At 38.3% G+C, this 17,529-nt stretch overlaps 1 protein-coding gene across 14 annotated transcripts in view; it reads right to left on the minus strand.

Annotated features, from left to right (window-relative positions):
- Positions 1-17,529, minus strand: part of ADAM22 (ADAM metallopeptidase domain 22) — a 124,930-nt gene that overhangs the window by 45,758 nt on the left and 61,643 nt on the right. For all 14 annotated transcript variants that reach the window (XM_086858352.1, XM_086858408.1, XM_086858375.1 and 11 more), the window contains exons 5-9: positions 9,938-10,020; positions 6,289-6,352; positions 5,799-5,868; positions 681-751; positions 109-183 (exon numbers count right to left, since the gene is read on the minus strand). In XM_086858352.1, the coding sequence (XP_086714478.1) occupies positions 109-183; positions 681-751; positions 5,799-5,868; positions 6,289-6,352; positions 9,938-10,020 (363 nt within the window). The remainder of the gene's footprint in view (positions 1-108; positions 184-680; positions 752-5,798; positions 5,869-6,288; positions 6,353-9,937; positions 10,021-17,529) is intronic.

The following is a 17,529-nucleotide window of genomic DNA, read 5'->3' on the forward strand; positions in this document are numbered from 1 at the left end:
ACATACTGAATTTATTCTGGCCTTATAGTGTCCTTTATTGTTATGCCGTCTGGATAAATTAAGACAATTTGATGCTAATTGCAAGATGTTGAAAAGTATCAGTCTTACCATTAGATGATCATTTACAATCATCAACTCAATGTATTTTGTTTCCTCTTCAACTTTACGTGGAATCTGACGAACCTACAGAGAGAATGTAATTCTAAGAGAGTTTAACAATACAGAGAGAGTGTAACTAGTAACAAACATCTGCACTTAGTGGCTTCCCCACTTTAATAATAAAGGGAATGAAGTCTCTGTTTAGAATATTTAATTTGAAACAAAATAAAGTGAGATAAACTAGCTACTTGTCACTATTGCAACATAATAAAATAAGCAGGTTTTATTATGGAAGTTTCTGATAAAACTATACTCAAAATGAGCAAAAATATTTTGCTCACTTTTTAATTTGCAATGTAGCAGTATTTTAAAATTTCCTAACTCTTCAGGTAGGCATTGTCCAAGAGAACCCACCAATGTTTAGCTCACATTAGATAACTCATTTTGTATTAGCTGTATTGATGCAGAGATCTCATGCCAAAACAGCAGGAGAAGCAGGACTCCATCTAGACAAACCAACTCAGCAGACATGAAACAAACTTGATGGCACATTCCTTATAAACAAGCATATTGGCACTTACCTGCCTTTTCCTTCTTTTGTGTCTTGGCCTTACAACAAAATTCTGCGATGTAGTATTCATCTGCCAGAACTCTAAGCAGAAAACACAGACAAATACATTGAATATTTACAAAAATATAACCTAGCAATTAGTGTCCCTGATGCAACAGGACAGTAGTATGGCATTCTTCAGCGCTTCCAATGCAGCAACAACTCATTTCCTCAAGTTTCCAGCTAGAAGGGGGGCAAGCCTACAGATGCTTCCCAGTAACAGGGCTCTTATTAAAAACTACTAGTGATAATCTGGGTTTGTTGAAACAGATGATCTGTGGGTGTCACGCTTCAGAAAGCACAGCAGATGTTCTGTGCCAAAACTTCACCAACACTGGGCATGAAATATTATTAGCATAGTGCTTCCATGGAGTGAATTACATTTTCGGGAATTCAGCAGACATTCACAGAGCTCTTGCAATAGCTACCTAAATTAATAAGAAGAGCATGGAAGGCAGAATTAATGCTTTAAGACGATTATATTCACAAAGCAAAATATGTCAGAGTTGGGAGAAACCTTATGAGACTTTGGCAATGCTCTCTTACCAATACAATATTCCTCCCTGCTAATCCCTCTGTGTCTTTAACTTCTTAAACCTCTAATCATAAGCATCAAGTAGTTTATTCTTTTGCCAAATCCTTTTCACCAAATCTATTACTAGCCCCTCATGGAAAAGGACACATTATAAACTAAGCAGAAGACAGCACTTGCTCTCACCCTTTCAAATGTCCAAGAAGTCATTTTCCTTCTTTAATTTTAGATTCAAAGCCCCTGCCTCTCTTTTCCCTATATGAAATAAAGCTCTTTCCTTATCTTGTATAAATGCATTTGCTATTCACATAACCCCAAGATCTTTCTCTGATTCATGCAAATTAAATGTTTGCAGTTGCTTTGTTAGTAATAATGTTTTTCTCCTTTTACTGCTTTCCCTCTTTTGTGCCTTCTGCAGCTTTGGACATCCTTTAAGTTTCAAGGAACTGAAAACTTCTTTCAGTGTTCCAGTGATTTTACCAGTCCTGCAGAGAAGTTTATAGAGCACCCCTATAGCACTATAGGATTATAGCTGTGTAAATTAAGGGACTTCCACTTCACATATCTTTTGTACACAACTTCTTCTTGTTTTACAAATTCCTGACAGGTTCACTTTTGCTGGTGAGACAGGAAAGATTCTCAGAGTTTCACTTCCTGCTCTATATTAATGGTACAATTTCTGCAGGAAAGTCAAAAATAGGATTAAAACCATGATGATAGGAATATGACAGGGCTGCCATATCACCAAAATCTTAAAACATGAAGTTGAGTTGCCCATCTGACAAGATATTACCAGGCCTAAGTGAAAATCTTAACCAGGAGCAGCAAATTACTAATAAGACAAACCAGGAAAATGAAGCATGACTAACTGTTATTGTCTTGGGTAAATTAGGGACTGTAGTGTCATTTTGGCATGTGAAGTTTGCAGATATCTTTTCATGGAGCAACCTGGACAGCCATAGGCTCTCTGCTTAAAAATGTTTTCATGGTTACACCAACACAGTTGAGGACTTTCTTTAGAAAAAAGACCAAGGATAAATTAAATCACACCCAAGCTCCTTATTTATTGCTTAAAGACCTGCAGACTCTTGAACTTGCAGTGATGAGAAACTAAATCTTGAAAAACTTTTTACAATGTTTTTGATTATGCTTTATGTATGTTAATTAGTTTAGACTCTGCTCTAGTGCCACTCAACTGGATCTCAACCTGTCATTTTTGGTTTTATAATATGCATAGTGAAACTGGTAAAGATAACACTTTTCAATCAATAAAATCATAATTTACAGTATGTATGTATGGGTTTCAGATAACTTTACCAGCAAATGTGATTATTTTACCCACAATCGGAAGTCAGTCATCTCTAAGGGAAATGATGCAGCCATTACCATTAACACATTAACACATATTAACAGTCACAAGACAAATAAATGCACACAGGTTGCATTTCCTGCCAAGGACCCTCAGGCAAAAGAACATGACCAGCAAAATCACAAGGAATGTTGATAGTTGAGAGAGCCTAGCAGATATTTTGATGGGAATATATTACCTTGAAAAAACATCATGAATATTCACAGAATCATAGGATCATCTTGGTTGGAAAAGATTGCTAAAATCGAGTCCAACCTTAAACCTAATACTGCCGAGTCCCACTAAACCATATTCCTAAGTGTTGCATCTACATGTTCTTCATGTGATCCCAAAAGAAAAGGACATCTGATATGTATTATTTGAAAAACAGCACCTTTGATAACATATTGTTATTTAAAACCATGCCAGCACATCGTAGATCTCAACAGAAATTGAGAGAAAAAACACAGTCTAGTAAATACAAAGTCAAATGCTCTAAGCATGCCAAGTCATCTGTCCAAGCTTCCTTATTTAAAACCCTTATTATTCCTCAGATCATTGCAAAGCACAGTACAATAAATTCTTTTCTGCAACAGTTTGTGGGTTTTTTTCTAATACCCAAGGAGCAAACAAATGTATAAAGTACATTGCTATTGAACCTTGATATAATAGTGTGTGCTTTTACTATCACTGATACTGAATAATCCCTATCACATTATTTTTTTCCCCTTTCTAACACCAGTATTGAAGCTGGTGATCTATCCAGTTCATTCCTAATGCACTGGAAAGGCTGAGTGGAAATCTTACTTTACACACACACTCTTCTAAAGATAAGAGAAAAATCTTGGCTTCATGGAAAATCTCCTTAGGCCAGTCAAATAGATAAATTATGAGAGTAGTTATGATGACGTACGCCAGCACAGTGCTTGCTACTGCTAATAACAATTTTTTGTTGTAGTACTTTCAAAAAATCAATCACAACAATACCATTAGTAATTAATCGCAAATATTATTTAAAGAAAAAGAAGTCTAGTCAAGATAGCAGTCAGACCTCTCCACACTGGCAAGGAAGAAGCAGAAGTACTGGTGGAGCTCTTATCCTCGGGAGCTATGCATGGAACATGAATTACAGACAGAGATAAATTGAATAATGACAGCCAAAATAAAAATGGTGGGTTTCCTAATGAGGAATGTTACACATGCACATGTAATTTTCACTACAAGCATAAGAAATACCTTTTCAAACAACTTTACAAAAACAAGTGTGGGCACATGGGACAGTAGACTGTGAATTAAAGTCTATTTCTCAATACATGGGACCCTAAACATAAAGTTTAGCACCCTGTACCTCTTATCCACACTACAAATACTTGCATAACTGAGAAGACTAGAACTCTGCAGCTGAATTTCCTTTTTAACCTCTTCTACAATCCTGTGATTATGGTTCTATCTAGATGGCAATGTGTTCCATCATGTCACATGCTGGGCTTTGTACAGCAAAGCCAGCAACTATTTCGTTGTTATCTATAGTAAAATCAAAACTGTACAAGCATGTCTAGATTTTTGTGGAAAAACAAATAAACAAAACAAGATGTGAAGCCCTAGTTTGACAGTTTTTTGAAAATCAAGAAGCTTTGGTGGAGGTGAAACTGGGGCATTTACTTGCAATTAATCCCCTTTCATAATTTTAAAAGCAGAAAACAATTTTATTCCAAAATCTTGAAAACATAAAATTTCACTAATTAGGAAATCTTATAAAACAGCTTATAGAAAATAAGTACCAACACTAGCAATGTCTTAGTTTAACAACCTGAAAGAGAAGGTTTATTTTAAACTCAGCATTTGTTGCATTATTTCCATTCTATTGAATTATGTCCTCAAGAAAATGAGATAAATGATTCACTTTATTATTTGACTTAATGTATAATAAATTGCTCTCATTACACTACCATCTCTGCAAGCACAGGTAATAAGCACAGTACATGTGTAAGGTGCAGGTACATAGGAAGTTTTGTGACACAGGGATCAATGCCTTGCACTAAAGTCATGAGCCTTTTGTGCTTGTGTCCCTCCATCCCAGCATTGCCTCCACCTCACCTGGGCAACCATCATCATAGGACAGGAGGCACCAAGCTGGGACATTGTTTTTGTTCAGATTCAGACAGATTCCTTCTTCAGAACTGAAATTAAGGCAACCTCAAGCAATTAAAGTTATTTTTTTTTCTTTTTTTTTTCTTTTCTCATTAGCTCCCTGAATGATTCTGCTGTGCTTAACAACTGGAAAAACTGCACAAACTGTGCTCTAAGGCAAGATCTCAGATCCAAATGTTACCATAGGACAAATAGTTTGGAGCAAGATGACCAAACATCTGTAATTCTCCTGAAGAAATTAGTCTGGAGATGGTTTCTACCAAAATGTCAGTGTCTAAAAAGGACAGTTATATTTATCCAGGATATGTGTTGTAGAGCAGGAAAAAACATCTGTAAAACTGGCAAATGCTTGACAGAATGGGGATATGTCATAAATACTGCAATTTTAGCTTCAATTAACAAGCCAACCTCTCAGATGAAAACCCATTTTTTACAAAAAACTTTCTCCCTTCACAAACACAATATAGGCATTCATCACTACAAGCACTTGAAGCCACTTCTGCCTCCAAATTCATTTGCACTGAAATGCACAGCCCTCATCATAGCCAGTACTGTGAGAGATGCTGACCAGACTGGAGATGAAAGTCACTGAACATCAATGACGTTTGGCAACTTCTTGTCTCCCAGGCTTATGCTCACTCCATGGTACTCACCCTGTATCTCTAAACAGGAAAAACCCATGAAGAGTTATCAACCACCATCAATGTGGTGTTTATTTTCATCACCTCTAGGCTTTCTTTTCCTCTCTACAACTACTAGCACATAATCCAGCCCACAGACCACATGACCTGTTAAGAGAAAAATGTACCACAGCATGAAGGTCGAGGAGAGGTTTCATTCATTGTATTCAGGGGTTTTTCATCACTTCAGATTCTTTTCCTGCGCTTTCACTATTTCAAAATGGGGTTTTTTTTCAGTATTTTTTTAATTTCATTGGGTGAAAAAAGGTAAATCTAACAAAACAATATACTCTCAGAAGATGATCAATCAAGTATAATCAACAAATTTGGCCTTAGACTAAAACACTCAGTAAGTCATGAATATATAAAAAATCATACCAGAAGGCAGGTCGACTGAAGGAAATTCAAACAACTTGGATTTGTAAACAGAGTGGAAATGGAAGTCATCCTGAAATAGTAAGTAATTACCCATATTACATCAGGAAAGATTAATCCATCTCATGAGCATTAAACAGACAGTTCCAAAGGTTCTTGTTACCCGACACATACAGCAGTGAACATGCGAGTTGCAAGGGCCAGAGAAGGGGACTGAGCACTCACAGGCTTCTGTTGCTGGCTCCAAGGGACCCTCCTCTAGTGCTGCAGTGCTCTATAGCCAAATGCTACAGAGCACACACATACACACCAATGTCTAATTTTTGGAGGTCTGCTTTTGTCTGTGAAGAGGGAGTTTCACATCTGGAGGATATGAGGCAAATGAGTTGGGAATGAGGGGATGACCCTGTGGTCCCACGTCCTTATGCCTACACTGTACCCATGGATCACGGCACTCAAAAAACACAGCAGGACTACTGTAAGTTCTACTTACATCTGAAGTGTAGTTTTCATCAGGTTCAATAAGGTAAGTATGATTTCCATCATAGAACATCCCACTGTCAAGAGCAGGAAATATAAATACAGATTTAGTAAACAAACACTAGTGCAACATGAAAGTAACTTCTTACAGTTAATATACTTTAAAAATTTAAATATTTGAGAAAGGGTTTTAAATGGTTTCCAGAACTGAATGCAATTCTGGATCAATCTTTTGTTTCTTCATTTCAGAAAGATTTTCTTCTGTGGTGAAGCTCTTCTTTCTTCCAGAAACCTTCTCTACAATACATATAAACACAAAATGGACTAATTTAACCGACTGGAAGTCCAGTTCAAAGCCCCTGCTCCCATGCAGGAAATATCTAACTGCAACAGATAAATAAGGGACCTTTCTTTAGGAGCACATATTTAGAACATATGCATAGCTTTCACCAAATAAAAATGGTATTGAATTGAATCATCCCCAGGTTTTAATGGTTTTTTAATTAACTCTTCCCTTAGCATTTCATTTAAAGAAAGTGTTGGTACAAATATTACTCTGTAAGAGCAGAAAAACAAAGGTTATTTCTTGTATGAATTCATTCTGATCTTCAACCAAACCAGAATATTTTTTAAGTAATTTTGCCTTTACTGCAGTGGTATACACACATAGCTGGGATTAGGCTGTATCAGCATGTCCTTTTCAAAGGGCCACTGCTAAGGTGTTCAAAACTTGGCCCTAAATATGAGTACAACATGCCTAAACTTGAACATAGCACACAACAACAGCATGAAAGTAAGATTTTTTATTTACTTACATTATTGTTAAAAACACCCAAAACAAACAGGAATAACAGGCAACAAAAGCAGATACTTTTCTTTTTTCTTATGCAGCATTTTTTTAATCAGCAAAACTGTCATTCACAGAAGTAACCTGGGTTACTGACTGTATAACATATATCAAGTATAACTACAATGTAAAGCTGCTTCTCCTTTCAAATTACAGGTGCCTATTCTTTCAAAAATAAATATTGTCTATATAGTTTAAGCAAAATATTCTAACATCTGCTGAAGCTTCTTTGCTTGGAAATACAATGAGGTTGGGGAACATCCTATAGCTCTTTATCAGGAAAAACTTCCCTCTAATTGCAACTTTAGTTTAGCACAGTCTGCAAATTGAAGCACTGTGGGCGAAGAGCTCCTCGTGAGACTGCTGCTCCCAGTAGCACTGACCTCTGATCGAGTCACTCAGCAGTGACGAGAATAATAGTCACTGATTATTGTGACTATTACACAATAATACACACCTGACCTGCACACTCAAAGCATTCATGGCTCTTTTCCAACCAGCTACCACAGACCTAGTGCGCTCTGAATAAACCACACGCACATGGCTGTTAGAGAGAAAGCAAAGCATTTCAAAAGCCTGCATTTTGATGATGTGTATTCTTCAGACAACCACATTTGTAGCCGTGGCAGTCCAATTCACGGCAGGGACGGCAGTTTTTACATTCACCAGCAGCCGGCAGCAAGCTCCCAGCCGTGCCTTGCTGGCTGTGCCCTCGCCTCCCAGCCCCAGAGCCTGCTATAGCTCACTTATATCCCAGCATCCGCCAGCCTTGGCATCCAAAGTCTTCCTCGTGTTAACTCATAGGAAACCGTGGCTGCAGCATAGCCCACAGAAAACAAACAAAACAAAAATCCAAGCAAAAATGGCTTGCTCGAAGTTAAGGCTGCAGAGGTACATTTGTCATTAGCCATTTGTCACTGTGTCATTTGCCAAGTCGTTAAGAAGACATCTATAATTTCAGGTATTCTGTCAGCCAGTCATGCAATCGATTTAACTAATAAAAGGAAGGATGCAAAACAGACATTACTAAAAGAAGAACTCATAACTTGTGATTAAAAACCCCAACATTTTTTTCTCATGTATGAAAAATTCTGCTGTTACTGGCTGAGATCTGGAGGTACAAATACACAAAAGAGGAGACTGAAATGACCTTTAGAAACATGAAGCTTGTTATTCTCCTAAAGGCATCTGTTCTGTCTTATGTACTTTCTAAAATTCATGAAAGTAAAGCTCCTGCCCCACAGACCTTACAGAGGACAACTCCCCCCAGCTACCTTTATTCCAGCAAGATACTCTGCTTGCAAGTGTAAGTTTCTAGTAATTCCTTGTCATTTAAAATCATGTGTAGGAGCTAGTTGCAATGATGGAAATGCAGTGTCAGAGAATGTGAGTTTAATACAGCTCAGGAAACACTACTTTCTCATACTGGATGCTTGAAATACCAGCCTTATTAGAGTAAGCTTGTATGAAAGAACTCAGCTGAAACTTTATTATATCGGGGGGGGAAAGGGGGGGTGTTTAGGAGATGGGGAGATACCTCTCAAGGGAGAGCTGAATCATACAATGAAAAAAAAGCATCATCCATCATGTATCTTTAGAAGGGACCAATTTGGATATTAGGCTATTTGAGAATACAGAGCAGCAGAACAGTCAGTTTTTAGCATAAACTCACAAAAAGAAGGCAGGGAAAGACATATGCAGGCTCTCCTTGGCTTCTGCTTTTTCTCCTAGGAGTTAGCAGGGGCCAAGACCTAATGGATCACTGCTAATGGAAGCCACACAGAGGTTCAGGATGCATTAGGAAGCTACTATTTTTAGGCTCACTGTCTATTCTTTAAACTGGGCTCAAGTTTCTTGAGCTACACAGCTGTAAATCAGACAAGTGCAAGGATGACAAGTCTTCTGCATGCATTCTCCCCTTCATAGCAAATATACAACTATAAAAGAAAGACACTACCTAAATGGAAGTATTTATATGACTGATACCAGAACTACAGAATAGCCGGAGATAGACAATAGGCTGGGGAAGATTTCCATCAGCTAAACCCTGATGCCACAGCAAAGCTCACGTAATCCCACACAGGCTTACTTGGTGCCATGACTTTTCAAGCTGATGTCAGTATTAGATGTGCTGAGATCCTGTAATTCCCAAAAGTGACAGGCACTTGGTTGATCTGAAAATCTGACTAGCATCATTCTATAGTGCCAAAAGTAGACAGGTCCAAAAACTGTACAATCCATACACAGCTTCATGTAATCTTCAATTGACAGATGCTTTAATTATAAGTAAAATTATGTACTTCAAATGGAAATTATTGCATCCTCTTATACCTTTTCTTCTAGATTTTTCAAGATTTTACTCTAGGCAAGTTATTACCCCATACACACAGCTTAAGGCCAGAAATTCTGTTAACAAAAGTGGATAGTGCGAGATAAATTCTAAACTGACATTTTCTTTGTAAAGAGACTAGAAAAGAAATAAAGTATACATCATTATAGCAACAAGAAAAGAACACAACTTCCAAATAATTCATTGGCATTGTTTTTATTCTAGAATAGGATGTTTTCAGCTACTTATAATCTGCTATATTATAATAAATTATCCTAAAACACTACCTGGCCACCGCCATAAGTCCTCAGTTTAGAAAAAAAGGAAATTCTGAAGATTGTTGATTACTTAATATTGGTGACAAACTAATAGGAAAATAAATAGCACTTATTTTACAATATACATGTATTATTTTACTATAAACAACTTGATTTTGCTTAAAAGAGTAATAAACAAAGGTCATTAAAAATGAAACGACAGACTTACTGTAATCCATGGCATGTTGACAAGGCAACAAATGATACAGGATTTCCTCGAATTTTTCCCTGATAATAGCAATGTTCTCCTCCCTGAAATTGGAAATTGAGACTGTAAATCCATAGGACATTCCACAGTATCACACTCCATCCTGTCAAAGACTGCTTTTCCATAAACATATTGCCAAGCCATTGACATGGCACCAGGAACTGACTGTCACTCATAGGGGTGTTCATCCCATCTTCTTTGAGCCTTGGTTTGGTACTTAGACAAACACCATCATCCCAACACTGTACACCAAATGGCATATTTCACAATTTCAGTGCAAAATCCCTGACATCCTGAGATGGATTTCAGAGACAAATTACTCCAGAAGTGCTCATCTTTCTTCATTGACTAGAAAAAGAGTTGGAAGTAGCGGCCTTAGACTCAACATCTGCTCTGCACATGACTCTGATGAACTCTGCTCTGAGGGTAAGGCAATTTCCTTCTTCTGAGGAGAAAGGTATGCTAACAAAATAATAATAATAATGCTTGATTGAAAAAAGACCAACTCAGAAGTAGTCGCTAGAGCTCCAAAACTAATGGAAACTCTAAGAATAACTAAGCAGTAAAGGAATACAATGAAAATGAATATTTGCCTCCTCTCTTCTGCCAATGAAATGTATACCTCTCAAATAAAATCCAGCAGAATCCACTGAAAAAATCCCTCCTGGTTTCACTGTTAGGGAGGTAAGCCCTACTGCATATACAATAAATTTATTCAGTATTGTACAATATCAATATCTGTATGCAAAATTAGAAAAACAATTCAAACGTCCATTAATTTTCACTGATATGTACTCTTCAGAAGAACTTACCTATTAGTGTCTTGCCAAAATCAGCTATGCTGTAATGCATTGGTTAAAGGACTATGAAGGAGATTTTCAGTGCTTTTTTTTTTAATAGCATTTATTTGCAAATATTTCTTCCAGCAAATGAATGAATAATCTACCTAGCCTAATGTACCCAGCCCTGTGAATATTTATGTCCATTTACTAGAGGGAGGGAAAGGCATTACAATTACAGCTTTTTCAAAAGCCAGCAGTCACTTGCATGATGTATAGCACAGTCATTTTAGACATCTGACATTAAATGCTTTTGGTCTTTATTTTTCAAATATGAAAAAAAATTAAATCAAGATCAGGCTAAAGGCAAGAAAATATGTATGCTATATTGCTAGTTTTGTGTTTTGATCAGAAAATCCTGTTCTGTTTTCTACAACATGTGGAATCTATTGTTGAAAGCAGCTACAATGTATGGGTGCCTCTGGTTTGAGGTGCACTCCTTAAGAGAGTGTAGGAGCCTGTTTGTTAGAGCACGGCTGCTCACAGGGAAACAGACTTGATCTCAGCCTGGTCAAAGGAAGTCCCACACCACACTGACCAGCAGAGTGACCACCTCACTGCTCACCATGGGCACCTCTCTGCTCCGAAGTCTGAAGGGAAACCAGTGCCACACAGGTAGTGTTTGATGCCTTGTCTCACATTGGTAAGAAGCTCTGGGGCTGCCCCACACCAGGCTACAACAAGGTGTGCCTGGCAGCAGGTGCATGACCCACCACCCTGGACCAGCATCTCTCCTGACTATCAAGACCTTGGGACACAGATCAAGTATCAGCAAAAAGGGGAGTGGTTTAATTTCTGCTTTGCACTCACATACATTTTAACCACCAATATCCTCATTTAATTTGATTTCAGAGAGACTACATCCTTCTTTGTTTTTCCTGAAACACTGGCTCATTTTATCCCCCTTTTCTACACCTATTTACTTCCTATCTCTTAGCTATTTTAAGCTCTCTTCACTTGAGATTTTCTTTCTTTCAGTCAGTAGGGTGTCCCCCACTACAGGATCATGGAACTGCTTAAGGCTTTCAGGTTCTTTTGGAATATATGAATAAGAAGTAAACAAAGAGAGACTCCAGTAAGCAAATAACAAAACAAACAATCAAACCATATGGATGATCTAAAAGCATACTCTCTAAAGAGAATTCTTGAAGTAGTATTTCCGTAAAAGATGTAACTGGAATAAGTGCATGGATATGGGAATAATACTGAAAAGACCATCAGTAGGGAGTTGTACAGACTTCTAGCTGTGGAAGGAATATGGAGTAATTACACAAATTGGTTTGTTCTCAGAAAATGTAGTTAATATGTACCAGAAATAGAATCTCAGGCTCCATTAGTTTGCAAACCATGTCTTTTCAACCAGGAGGAACATTTTTTCACACTAAGAATCCAGTCTGTGGCTCAAAAGTGTGTTTTGATCTTTTGAATGAGCATCAAATAAATGTCCCATGACAGTACCTCTAAATTAATTTATTCTGTAAAAAATCCAAGGGGAAAAATATGCATACAGATCTAGAAAAGAAAAATATAAGAAAAAATAGCTCTAAATTCTTGTCTGGGAAAAGTACAATTGAGAAACACAAACTCTACTGTATTTAGTCAAATCAATTCAACTCAACAATCTACTAGAGTTCATGGTAATTCTGGTGGACATAGAAACACAACTCTGATCTCAGTCTCAGGAACCAGTTCTTATCACTACAAAACATTCCTTTCTATATGTTAACATCCAGGAGATATTTTTTATGTATGTACTTACGTTCTTATCATTATAACATAAGTCACTTCAAAACAGTTAAAATGAACTTAAGCTAATAAAATTTATTTTAACTTCTTTAAATAAAGATTGTTTTTTTCCAAGTACTTGATGCATGAGATTATCTGAAGTGGTTAGAGCATGGTGTTAACAATAGCAAGATTCTGGGTTTGACCCCTGTAAGGGTACTTAAAGCTACAAATTCTGAGAATAAAAGCATTTAGGAAACCACTGGATGTGGCACTCCATGTCATGGTTTAGTTTGTATGGTGGTGTTTGGTCAAAGGTTGGACTTAATGAACTTGGAAGTGATTTCCAACCTTAAAGAGTCTATGAGTCAAAGGTTCTGTATTGAGTCAGGACACATGAAGGGACGCTACAGGGCAGGTTTCTTCAAACACATGTAATTTTGGCCAAGAAGTTTACTGTTGTTGCTTCACTATAGAGCTGAGACTGAAATTGTGCTGGGATTTCCATGTACTAAAGCTGTTTCATAGCAGGTGCTGCTATAAAATACACTGTATTAGAGGAGAAATCACACTATGTGAGAGGGCTAAGACCACCAAACACTAAATGTAATTATCATACCTATCTTTTACTCTGCTCTTGGAAAACACTCCCTGAAGGACTGGGATTCTCTCTCTTCTGGTATCTTTAGCAGTGAGACAAAAGCAGCAGAAAAAAAAAAAATCTTCATTTTTTTCTTAAAAATATTCTGGCCCCATATGATAATTAAGACTTCCCTTAAGAGCTGAAATTAGCACCAACTACAGCTCAGTCCAGAACATCAAGGGTCTTTTGTGAAGAGCTACTGGCTTCCTGTGGCTAATAGAGCCTCTATCTGTTCTCTCAAAAGCAGTAACTGCCCATCTCAGCAAATCAAGCCTCCACACTGGCCTTTGCCAGTACTGGGGAATGGTTCAGTGCAAGATGAGAGGAAATCAGACCACTCTTCAAACATATGCCAGCCATAAGTCAGAGCAGCACACTGACCCACTTCTGCTCTAAAAATGAACCTGGTCACCCTAGAGTCCAGGAGAAAATTAGGGTAAATGTCATCTCCTATGAGACAAGGTCAGCCTGGTGACAAGGGCTGTAACACAAACCTGCAACACACACAGGCAGATCTTATGCCATATCTAAAGGCATGCTAATGCAACAGCAGAGAGAAGTTCAACATTTTTGCCTCCATGAGGAACACAGCCACTGTTCATGCTGTGGTTTGCACCATGCAAGGCAAAATTTCTGCCAATGCCCATAGCACTCTGTTGACAATTTCCTTGGATCAGTAAGTTATCCTTCCTGCATGAACCTTCTCAACATGAGGGACAACCTACTGGTGATGTCCAAGGGCAGAACAGAAAATACAGATTTTTAAAAAGAAGTTTATGGATTTGGAGAGATAAAAATGTAATAACATCCTACAAATAATAAAAAAAAAATAAAAACCAGAATGACTCCAGGGTCAATTAAAACAAGTTAATCATTACAATAGTCAGTTCGTAAGATTGCCTTCACCTTGATGCTTAAGTTGGATAATTGTAGCAAAATCCTGAATTAGGGCTATTTACCCTGTGAACCGCTACAGTTCATCTCTAACCAGATGCAACCTTTTTGCCCATGTCAGTACAAGTCTTCTTGCAACCTGTCGGGTACGTAGTGTGGCAAAGATGCTAAAAAATGGTAAGACACAGATGTCAGCAATGCAAATAAAATCTGTTCCCATTTTTATCCTTTAAGATAGTTTGTCCCTGCTTTGAGAGGCACCAGCTGCTGAGCAGACACGAAAGAGCTGAAAAACACATTAACTAATACTCATAATAAAAGGTGAAATAAGTAAAGCAAAAGAACAGCCCCGACAGTCATTAATGGTGGCAGTTCACTCCTCTCTGCAGTCACAGTGCAGAAAGCATCTGCTGACCATACACTGGCAGGGCTTGTTATTCGCCTCAGAGACACTATGACCTTCCCAGGGGAGGAAAATAAGGATGCACATTCATCTGCTTTCTACATCGGATATCTAAGTAAGCCCTTTTCTGCAATTAAGAGAGGCACTCACCAGTAAAACTCGTGTGACAGCAAGGCACTGACCTTAAAATTAATACCTTCCTTTTCCTACATATTCCTATTTTAACACTCTTTAATCCAAAGGAAATGAGATTGCTGGTTTAATTCAAATCCTAGAAACTTATCTCCTTCTTTCCTTGCAGCAGAAAGCTCCCAAAAGGCCAGCTAAGGCTCAAGCCACCATTCTGTGAATGCTAGATAATGATTAGCTGCCAGATAACGATTAGCTGTTTAAAGAGCTACCCATTACGGGGCCACTAGTTACAAAAATGCATAACTAAGGCTGCAAGGTCAACGGCAAAAGGAAAAGAAAATGCACCCTCACTGGCTGACTTCTATGGCAGAAAACAACTTGTTATGAATGGGTTTGTATCAGTAAACAGAAAAGTCAAAATGGCACTTTGACCTGTGTAACTGCAATGAGACAAAACATCTTTTAATTGACATGTACTAGGGCAATTGGCAGGGGGCCTGCTGTGGAACTGTGCTGAGCCCTGAGTTCAGCTCTTACTCAGCTCAGTAACAATGCCAGGGACCTGGCACCACCTCTTTGCAGAGTAGTTTCTGGACTGCAGACGCCTGAAAGCCAAATGTTCTGAAATTGTGAACGGAGCCGTCCCTTTGTAGGAGGATGGCTATCACATGTGCTCATATAACTCAGAGTCGACACGCTGTAGTGACATTAGATTATAACGCTGTTTCAGATTCTGAAATCTGAGATATGGATTCCAAAATTAGGATAAGGCACAGATGCTTCTAAGCCTTCTCCACAAAATGCCCATGTTTAAAGCCTGTTGGCAGCACTCTCAAAAAACAGACACACATGTATGTGACAGGATCCTGCACGCAGGCGACTCGCTCCAACTGCCATCAGTGACTCACAGCAGGAGCCTTCAGCAGATGGCACAAGATATCAGCCCAGCTTCCCAGTTCAGAGGCCAAATGAGGGTTGTGTTTACTGCCCAGTAGCTATGAGAGAAGATGCTCCACAAAACACTGCAGGGTGTGGACAGAGAGCTCATGCCAACGCAACACCATCTGCTGTGGAAGCTGCCTTGGCATCTGCTTGAGAAACAGATTCTTGACTTGCCTTGACTTACCTTAGTGTTAGGAAAAATTATTTTTTATCATCAGCTGCCAGGCAAAGATGAGGCAGAGGAGAAAAGGTTACCTCTTCTGCCTACTATGTTGCTGTGTTTAAGATACCTCTTGTAGCAGTGGCGAGTGTCTCCTAGTTGTGGAATGCATACATACATTTAAATGACAGTCATTTTGTCCCACTCCTGCATGCCTATTCCAGGGAAATGGAAGCAAACATTTTAAGGGACAGTATGGAAATTCCTTATAATCTACACATTCTGATCTGCCACATCAGCTCATCAGCCTACCCTGAATCTGAAGCCAAGGTGTAAGAATGTGATTTACAAGATTACTATAAACACAACACCTACCTGGATACCAATCAGTCAGCAGGACATAAAGTTCTGAGAAAAACAGAAAACAATACAACTCTGATATCCTTATTGGCTTATTATTTCTGAATGACAGAACTTTCTCTTTAACAGAAAATTCACAGAGCTTGAGGCAGTGTCTAGAAACATTAACCTACTGTTTATAATACAGCGCCAGTTTGGTATCCACAACAGACATGTCTAGGCAAAGCTACTTACAGAAGTCAAGATGAAGAAAGTAAAGATGTCAAGCTAAAGCACACTGAAGCCTTGCATGGAAGCACTCCTTCAAAAGTACAGCAGCTTCTGTTTGCTTAGCTTAATTCCCCCTCAAAGGGATTAAGTTAAATCCAAAAAGATACTTTTATTTTATAATAAGGGCATCTACAAAGTGATTTTATGTTCTTTAGTGTTATAGCAGTAATTAATTTCTCTTAGCCATACTCAGTCCTCGTATGGTCTGAGATTACTTGGTTGCTACCAGTCTCTGGCTATATATGCTGTATGTTGTTGCAGCTCATGGAAAATAACTCATGAGGTGCACAGAGTCAGGCAAATTTTTCTGCAAGTTCAAGCTGTCCTCCTTCTGGAACAAGAGAAAACTGTGGCAGAGTACTCAGAAGGTGACTCCTGATGGTCACACAGTGGCTTGACTTGTCACTTCAGCAGAACCAGCACCCACCATCACTGGGGTCCACATCCACAGTGAAATGCACTTTTTAATCTCTGGAATCATTTTCTGACATTTTCCCCTGCAGGACTAGTTAAACCCACTGGATTTTATTTTTTTTTTATGTCACAAAGAAAAGGAAGACAAGATAATTAAACCTGCAAAATCCTACGTGAATCATGATCTGGGATTCATTCCAGTGTAGTATATTCAAAGCCATGACCTGGGAATAACTCCTAATATGGAAAGCTGTTACTTTTGGTTTTCTTCTCCTCAGTACTAGGATGTATATAAAAAGTAAGCTAGTAATAACAGGGAGATAATCAGATGTTTTAAAAAGGTACTGCAAATGTGCATTTAAAGTGCAAGCCTGCAGGATCATTAGGTCAAGCAAATGCACTATATATGAGGGCTGATTATCTTCCCCTGGTTTCCCATAGAGGATACTAGGTTTTCTAAACCCCAAAGGGCTTGCTTCCAGAATTCAAACAATGCTACAACAGGAAAGTGAGATATTTCTCTATGCCCATCAACTTAGTGTGACAGCATGACACTACTGAAAAAGAAAGATGTCCAGAGTAACGGAAAATACACAGAAATTAAAAAATTTTGTCAAGACACATACAGTAACATTAATTCCTGTCAAAACCTAGAGAAAGTAATTTGACTGGTATACTCTGGGACCACAGTTTGCTTCCATCCTGCCATTCCATTCTACTACTGCACTCTAATCTTCCCCTTCTTGTGGAACTTGCAATTTATAAACTTCC

The sequence above is a fragment of the Cyanistes caeruleus genome, chromosome 1, assembly GCF_971803275.1.
Source record: "Cyanistes caeruleus chromosome 1, bCyaCae1.hap1.1, whole genome shotgun sequence".
In the NCBI taxonomy this organism is placed as follows: domain Eukaryota; kingdom Metazoa; phylum Chordata; class Aves; order Passeriformes; family Paridae; genus Cyanistes; species Cyanistes caeruleus.